This window comes from Silurus meridionalis, chromosome 8, assembly GCF_014805685.1.
Source record: "Silurus meridionalis isolate SWU-2019-XX chromosome 8, ASM1480568v1, whole genome shotgun sequence".
Lineage (NCBI taxonomy): Eukaryota > Metazoa > Chordata > Actinopteri > Siluriformes > Siluridae > Silurus > Silurus meridionalis.
Window position 1 is genome coordinate 25,142,339 of NC_060891.1, and position 9,540 is coordinate 25,151,878.

Sequence of the window (9,540 nt, forward strand, 5' to 3'; positions counted from 1 at the left end):
AAATGGTCACGGTTGAGGAAATGCTGAATGTAGCGAATACATAGATGTCCTCAATAAAAACCTGTTTCAAAACCTGTTTCACAGTGTTCAGGACCTCAGTTTTTCCCGTACCCTGTAGGGACGGGAAATTTGCTGTCTTCTGACGCTCCCCATCCAACTCGACCCAGATTAACAGGATTTGCCCTGAAGAAAAATGGCAGAAAATGCCCCAATCCAGGTGGGAAAAGCTTGTTGTATCCTATTCCTAAAAGAAGGAACATCCAAATATATCGCTTCGCTTACAGTGTTTTTACGATACACAGCCTAACCAACAAATAAACCGAGCTAACGTTAAGTGATGGCAACGTTCTGAGGTGTTTGTAACCACCGATTGTCCGTATATACACCCATACTGCTATCTTCCCTTTATCACATTCCTAAAATATGTCTGTTCTACACCAGGTCTGTTGGTGAAATGCTTCATGAGCACCTGAGTATAGAAATAAAGGGAGATGATCAGATTTTATTTCATGTGCAGAATCAGAGTAGAGAACGACACATAGAAAGAGAGTGCATGGAGTTTGCAGTAGAATAGTGTATTAAGGTGCCCACATACACACGCACACACACACATTAGCATGTCGGAGTTATATTCACTAATAAAGAGAGAGTACAGTGGGCGAAAGAGACGTTAAAAGAGATAAAGAAGATAATGAGTGATTGTGTGTGTGTGTGTGTGTGTGGAGGACAAGAGCAGCCTGGAACTGGCAGCTCAATAGAGTTTAATGGCCGGCGGAGGGAAGCCACCGTTCATCAACTTTTAATTTGGTGTCATCGGGAGCAAGGCGTTCGGTCCGCCGCGGCACTAATTCATGTTTTCGCCTCTCAGCCACAATGTGTAATTAGTTAAGTGACAGCGATCGGGGCTGCAGCCGGTGTCGCCGCGTGATTACTGACACGAATCAGGGCAGCGCCACGTGCATTACGAGTCCTGCTCCGCCTCGTGCCTCCTTCAGAAAATAGTTCAATTAAAACAACTTGTCAATCAAACCCGAGGGGTTTTAACACCAGAGCTGCTGGCACATGTCGAATGAACGCATTTCGGAAAAAAAAATAAAACTGAAACAAGAGCCGGATTTAATTCTGTGCGATTTGGGTCTGTTCCGAGTGCAAACTGATCATAATTCAGTCATCAGGTTGGCACAGACACCTGGGAAGAGAAGGTACCAATTCCATCGCTTGTATTAATCAGGGTTTTGCAGAGGGGGGAGGACGATGGGAAAAAAAAAGCAGCGATGATCTTCAGGTTAACAGAAGCGACGCGATTGTCTTTACCAAGTATTCGCATGAGGAGTCGGTTGTCCAGGAGTCTGTGTGGTCATGTAAGGCGTATTCCTGAAGAATGAAAAGAAAGAAATAATGAATAAACCAAAAAAAAGAAATCAAGAAATATATGTATACTATAAAATATGTATGTTTTAAAAAGTGGCATTTGTGTTGCAATGCAACGTTTTGAACAATACAATATTTATATGTAGATCAAATTCTTCTCGCTACGTAAATATATTACGTTTCACAACGCTACGGAGACCGAGGCGTGTCCTGAGAGTCACATAGAATACAGATTAACATGGCAGAGGTAGAGCTGTAACTTCCTCCAGACACAACAGGGAAAGAAGGCACTTAAGTAAATTGATGATTTGCTGACGGTCTGAACCATAGAAATACAAGTGGCGTACCTTATCGAATTTTCTTTCTTCGCATCGTATTGCACTGAACTGCGCTGTGTTGGATGAAATGGAAATCGGATCGGACCGAATCGTGATTGAGGGGAATCAGATCGCATCTCGTCGGTTGCTGCTTCTTATGTATCTTTAATGTATTGTGTTGTTGACTACGCATCGAGGTGCAAATCGCATCAGCCTCAGTTATGGAGATGCACATCCCTGATGGAAATGTGTTCTAATGATGTATTATTTATATATCACATTCACTCATTTACTATAATCATCAGTTCAGCCGTTACACCAGTCGGCTCCTGTTGGCGTGCAAGTAGATGAGCAGAGGAACAGCTTTTATTGATCACTGAGGATGAGTTTAACCAGCCGAACCACACACTTCATTGCGAAGGCATACACCTAGAGCCGGGTTTACAGTAAACACAATTAAACGCCGCTGTGAGATGAACCTCATGATGTTAATTGAAGGGGAACGTGTCGAGAGCATGTTGGCTTTCCTCCTGCTGCTTTTTATAGTTTGCAGTACAGAACTGGAAATCAAGTGGAGTTACAGTATAAAAGCAGAAATATTTGGTATAAAAAAAAAAATTGTGTGTCTGTTTCTAGTGTCACACATGGTGCTCCAGGAGGTCAGCAGCATGCAGGAGAACCTGGAGGTTGAAAAGACCTGCAGGCAGACGGTGGAGGCCCTGGCAACTAAGGTTCACTGTTTTCTTTTCTTTTTCATTTCATTTTTTTTTTTTTTTTGCTGCACTATTATATATTATTATTCCTTAAAACTCTATTCTGTGCTATACACTACACAACTCTATGCTATGTTATATCTATTCTTTTCAACTCTATGCTTTTCTATAACATTCTGTTCAGCTCTGTTATTCTACAATATTCTAATCAGCTGTATAATCTGTAGTATTCTATTTAGCTCTGTGCAATTCTAGAATATTCTATTGAACTATGCTATTCTATAGCATTATCCTCAGCTCTATGCTATTCTAGAATATTCTATTCAGCTTTATGCTATTCTATACCATTCTATTCAGCTCTGTTATTCTAGAATATTCTAATCAGCTGTGATATTCTGTAGTATGTTACTTAGCTCTGTGCAATTCTAGAATATTCTATTCAGCTCTATGCTATTCTAAAACATTATCCTCAGCTTTATGCTACTCTAGAACTTTCTATTCAGTTCTATGCTATTCTAGAACTTTCTATTCAGCTCAGTTATTCTGTAATATTCTGATCAGCTGTGATATTCTGTAGTATTCTATTTAGCTCTGTGCAATTCTAGAACATTCTATTCGGATCTATGCTATTCTAGAACATTCTATTTAGCTCTATCTATCTATCTATCTATCTATCTATCTATCTATCTATCTATCTATCTATCTATCTATCTATCTATCTATCTATCTATCTATCTATCTATCTATCTATCTATCTATCTATCTATCTATCTATCTAATTACAATTATTGAAATTGTTCCTATGGCTGGATCAGGAAGCTGTGATTGATAGATGGAGAGGGAGAGAGAGTGAGAGAGATGGATGGATGGATGGATAGGTGGTGGATAGATAGATGAATAGATGGATAGATAGTTTGATTGAAGGGTTTTTAAACTGGGTATAAACAATATTGGGTGACATTTAGTTTTTTAAAAGTTAGTTTTCTTTAAACGCAGATCTGCATTAATATAGTGTGTGTGTGTGTGTGTGTGTGTGTGTGTGTGTGTGTGTGTGTGTGTGTGTGTGTGTGTATATATATATATATATATATATATAATCTCTGATTATTGCTTGAAAGACTTGATATTAAAAAGCAGATATTTCCCAGGTAGTCAGGCAAGGCTCTAACATAACACCTGTAAAAGAAGTGAATCCGGACCAGGGCTTGCTGTAGGCCTCAGGAGGTCGGAGTTTAGGGTGTGTAAACAGCGTTCGGGTGAGCCAGGTGTGTGAGGCAGCTTGTGGACGGAGATCATGGCCTCTTTTCTGAGCTCCCTTTTTTTTTTTTGATGGATGAATCAGCTTTCTACTGCCTTGCTGTCTGATAGACCCATGCAGGGAGAGCATGATGAGAGAACAGCAGCTAGGAGGGCAGGAGCAAGGGATGAAAAGATTGAAAGGGAGAGGAAAGGGAGGTGGGAAGGTGATGCACCACTGCGTTTTGTGCTTGTAGTGAAAGGAGGAAGAGAAACAGCGCTAGGATGGATCTAGAGTTATCTTTTTAATGTGCTCCGTTTCACAATTTAACAATTTTCACAATTTTTAAATTGCTGTTGTACATTTTTTATACTTCTTAATGATTTCGGGGGGTTTATGTTTCCAGGCGCAATTTTAAATATCTTTGTATATATTAATATTGGTTTATTTTTTATTCTCAAGGCATGTTAGGCATATTGTGCTTAGAAGCAAGTGTCGCTATCAGCTTTTTTTCTCTGACAGGTGTTTCACAAGGCTTTAATTTTTGATGCTGATATAACTGTTATAATGATATAATCTATAATATTTCCCTTGCTATCCTAGAGCAGTGTACATCACAAACCTTACCGCTGACTGTTTTTGAGATTCCTTTTATTTGTTTGTTTAAAAAAAAAAAAAGGAATAAATGTGAAAACACATTGTTCTAGTCCTTGTTTTCAGGTTTCCTGTAATATTTTGTATGTGTGTTTCTGACTCGGTTTGCCAGGGGGTGCTCGTCTGAAGTTCCTCACAGCTTGTTCCTGCTTTTGGTGTTTCAGTGCTGTCTATCAAACAGGAAATAGCCCCCACAGCTGAGCAGTGTAGTGCTCTGGCATTATGTGCTTTAGAAAAGCCTGATTTGGCCAATCACAATGCTTCCTCTGTCCCATTAAAGAAGATGCTGGTGTGTCCTACTAATGCTGGTGGCCACTGTGCTTGAAAACCCCCTCTTACTCTCTGTGTGTCTCTCCAGTCCTTTGTTCCGGACCCTCTTTGGGCCATCTCTAGTGTGTACGGCCCCACAGCCTGCCTGATGAATTGCGGTTTCACAGCAGGAGGCTTTAACAGCTCCTGTGAGAGCTGTCTTCTTCCAACACTGTCACGCCGAACCGTCTCATTTTATCCTCTCAGATAAACCGTTTTTAGCGTTAACCACTCTAGCACTTCTGCTGGTCCCGTGAGTACGGCGATTGACTTTAAAGATGGATGGAACCCATTTTAGCATTCTAGGCAGTTTGGTGTATAAACAAGAGCGAGTGCATATTGGTGTTTGTTGTGGATAGAGCTGAATGGAGCATTCCTCAAGCCAAAGTACTTTGGTGTCACTTTGCTTTTTTTTTTGCTTTTCTTTACTTTTCTTAACATTTTAGATTTAGACATTGTGGTGCTTTATTTTTTATCAGGTTTAACCATGTTCAAAAATCATGTTCAATAAAACAAAAGTCTTCAACTAGGTACCCAATGAGACGATTGTAAGTTTAGGTTGCTGTCTGGGATTCTGCATCTGGAGTATGCGATATTAGGAAGCGCACAGCTTAGGGTCAGCCATGTAACAGCACCCCTGAAACACTGAGGGTTAGGGGCCTTGCTTAAGAGGGCCCAAGAGTGGCAGCTTGGCGATATCAGGTCTTGAACCCCTGACCTTCATATCAGGCATTAAATAAGGCATTTTGGTGGATGCCCTTGGATTGGCAGATGCCCCCGGGGCCCAGGATTGGCAGCTTGGTGTGGTGTGAGATCCAAAGTCCTATGTTTTATCCACTCCCTATTTGAAAAGATTTGGAGTATCATGAATTAAAAAACACAACAAAGAACACCCAGAACTGTTGAGCAGATTGAATCCTGTATCAGACACACACGGGTCAACATTTCTCTTCCAGAATTTTAGCAACTGGCCTCCTCAGTTCTCAGATGCTACACAGTGGCATTATCCAGAGCGACTTGCAGTTCAAGGTTAAGGGGCCTTGCTCAGGGGCCCAGCAGTGTTGGACTGAGTTACCCCTTCCCCAACAATTCAATTCAGAATTGAATGCACTTTTTAACAATAGACAATATTCCACATCAAAATGTAGTGTTTTTTTAGTCCCTAATTAACGGGGACAGAAAAGCTCCTCGAGGTGGCACGAATCTTTCAACAGAACCAGACTCAATTCATCTTCTTTCTAGGTGTAATTGAGTGTGTGTATGAGTGTTTGCGTGGTGGCCGGTGCCGTGTATTCCACCTTGGATAGCATTTCGATTTACTGTGTTCAGGAATAAATAACATGTTTAGATGATTTTTTATTTTATTTTTTTATAAATGTTAATCTGAAATACAATGCAAGCAAACTTCATATTACAAGCTGAGTTTTATTCTCGTGTTTTTATTTAGTTTTTTTAAGGTAGTTGAAAATGACAGCATCGGTTCATTTACATTTAAATAGGTGAACACAATTTCTGTATGTGTAGACCGGTGGAGAGCAGAGCGAATCAGGTCTAATAACCGCCAACGTTTCGCACGTTTGATTCATCGTTTCCGATGCCTGTAATTTGTCTGCCAACCTGGCCCCGTTTGCTGTCGGCCGGAAAAAAAGAAGAAAAGGAGAAAAAAAAAATCATAATCAATTTCTTAAACTCTGGAACATCCTGCATTGAAAAACAGCAGTAACAGAGGAAAGAGCAGGTGGCGGCTGGCAAATCAAAGTGCAATCCAAACACATGACATTTTGTTTTGACGATGATGATTTTCAGAGGTGGTGATGTGTTGGGGAGGTTGGGGGCAACCTGGGGAGTAGCGACCTCTGAGTGTGTGTGTGTGTGTGTGTGTGTGTTTGATTTCTGCAAATGTGTAATTTCGCATTTGCTCTCTCTCTCTCTTTCTCTCTCTCTCTCTCGCTCTCATCAATGCTGGATGATTATCACTTAGCGTGTGTGTTTATCCTCGCATTATGTGTTGTTGATTGTATTTTCTAATACACGCATTCAAAGTAAAGGACATCATCAGGAAATGGCTACGTGTGTCGCCTGGTCCCGACGGAGCCGCCATTAATAAATGCTTGTTAAATCGAGGCGGCGTATAGACGGGCCAATTTCGCAGCCCGGCTCCGACCAATATGTCATTCAGGAATCATTTATTTAATTCAAATGCCTTCATGCTATTGACTGGTCCTGTCCCCACTTAGCGGCCTCTCACGGGCGATCTTTAAGGCCGTTAATGTAACCTTAAAGAAAGCACGCCGGTATGTTGAAGTGTAAAAAAAAAAGGGCGGCGTGGAAGGGAATTTGCTCGGCTGAACGCGATACGGCACGCAATTGATATTTACATGGTCGTATCTGATAAAAGTACCGTAATTATCTTTCTTTCTCGGCTTCCTCCTCCTTGTGTGACTAGCTTATTTTACCCTTGATTATTGCCCTTTTCACCGCCGTGTGTGCGTTTGATTGAGCAAAAAAAAAAAAAAGGATGTGCAAAGGCTGGTATTTCAGAGAGAAGATCTGTTGAATTTATTTTCAATCTGTTCATATCGAGACATCAGTCTGATTGTTATGCTCGTAGGTGACAATATTACTACATTGCACAAAGACAGAAATTAATTGCTGACCATTGTGCTTCATTTAAATATACGGACAAACGTTGTGGACGTCTGATGTTGTTTTTGTACATCCCGTTACACATTTAGTCCCCATTTGCATTTATATTAAGGAAGATCTTCCTCTAGATTTTGGAGTCTGAGATACAGAAGTGTAGCTGCTCAACAGTTCTGGATGTCCTTTGTTGCATTTTCAGTTTCATGATGCACCAAATGTTTTCAAATGGGAGGTGGTAGCTTAGTGGTTAAGGCATTGGACTTTAAATCCAAAATTTCAAATCCCACCAAGGTGCCACTCCTGGGCCCCTGAGCAAGGCCCTTAATCCCATAGCTGTTCAGTTGTATGAATGAGATAAATAAGTCACTTTTGAAAAAGGGCGTCTGCCGAATGCCGTAAATGCGGACGCTACTACGACGTCATGCGATTGCAATAGATTGTAATAGAAATTTTTTTGGCTCAAATATTTAAGGCCTTCCCTGAAAAAAACCACTATTACAGTATTTGTGCTTGTGTGTGTGTAGCTGAACAGGCAGAACCGCTCCCTAAAGAGGAAAAGTATGATGTACATGGCGCATCTAGATGCCAACGTCATCGCCGAAATCAACCTGAGCGACGAGGAGGAAAATCATCAGGAGGAAGAGGCTGAAATCTGTAGCTCCTCCCACTGCCAGATTGTCATCTCAGGTACGTTGTTTTTATTTATTTCTTTATATGAATTAATTTATTTGAAGCAGTGACTTGAGCCAGGATTTATTACTGAAATAAAGTGTTTCCGTTGTGTTAGGGCTGGGCGATAAATCGATTTTATCGATTAACTCGAATGTGTAGTTTACATCGATATGTTTTAATAAAAATCGGTTTTCTCTTTAATGTCCGCCGACGCCCATCTTTTGGGCTCCCATAGTTTCGAATGAACTCCCGGCAGCGGCAGCACAAGACTACGTTTAAGCAGCCGCATCCTGAAAATACACGTTTAAGCAGCCGCACTTTGTTTAGTGTTGCGCGTCTAATCGTACACTTCCGGTATGGGTGGTGGGAGCGGTCAAAATACCTGTAAAGACGCTTCAGAACGGCATTTCTGTTAAGAAACAGAAAAATCAGAGCATTTGAATCGCCATATTCAAACACGCATAAAACAGTTTTTTGAGGTTTGCTCAATCTTTCAAATATTCTTATTTAGAATCTCCCTGTCTTTTATATTCTTATTTCAAATTTCAACTCATTTTTCTGTGGAGTTTTTAAGAAAAGTAAAGGCAAAATCACTCCAAACCTCAGATGCATTTTCAATCATGTTCCACATTTAAACATTCATAAAACATTTTTCTTTGTAGGTTTGCTCATTTTATGTTATGTTACGTTCTATTTTCACAATTTACAATGGCTTGTTGTTTCTGATTGCACTTTAACCCATTTAATAAAGTTACAACTTTTGAACATTTTCTTTGTCATATGCAGGTTGATTTTAAGCAGGGGGGAAAAAATCGATTTAAATCGCAAATCGGATTTTTTGTGAAAAAATCGGGGATTTTTTTTTAGGCCATATCGCCCAGCCCTACGTTGTGTCAAAGCTCACTATTGGTTCATAGTGTTCACTGGAGAAACTTCCTCCTTCCTGGGGACTGTCTCGTTTGTCCATAGATACATTTGATAAACTATGCCATAGATACACACTGATGAACTGTCACTTTTAGGATGTGATTTGCCAGTTTGCTTTAGAAAACATTTTTGCATGTTTGTGTGTTTCGATCAGAGTTACGGAATAAATTAGAGGCATGTCTGGAGGAGAAGAAGAAGTTAGCCTTCGAGCTAGAGACGACAAAAGATCTGCTCCACAAAACCCGAGAGGAAGTATGCCTGACAGCCTTTCATCTCAGTTCTGACCCTGAGTGTCTTTCTCACACACACACACAAACACACATACACATACATATACACAGAGAGCCAGTTACACACACCCACTCACACACACTTATACAGAAACAGAAAATAATACACAACCTATATACAACTGCCAAGGGTTGCTAAGTGGTTAAGATGTTGGACTTCTAATTATAAGGTTATAGGATTTAATCCCAGCACCATGAAGCTGCCACTGAACGGGCCCTAGAGGACGGCCCCTAACTCTCAACTCTGCATACTCATTTAGACCCTCCATTAAACACCATACACACTCACATCCTACACTGAGACACATGGAACATTATACACACACCATACACACTCACAACCTTCACTGAGACACATTGATATACACACACAGTACATTATACACACACACCATACACACTCACAA

General features: G+C 40.5%; 1 protein-coding gene across 1 annotated transcript in view; it reads left to right on the forward strand.

The window, feature by feature from the left end:
- shtn1 (shootin 1) overlaps positions 1-9,540 on the forward strand; it is a 46,887-nt gene that overhangs the window by 17,647 nt on the left and 19,700 nt on the right. Inside the window, 3 exon segments of the mRNA XM_046856583.1 lie at positions 2,325-2,419; positions 7,769-7,931; positions 8,998-9,095. Coding sequence (XP_046712539.1) covers positions 2,325-2,419; positions 7,769-7,931; positions 8,998-9,095 — 356 coding nt within the window.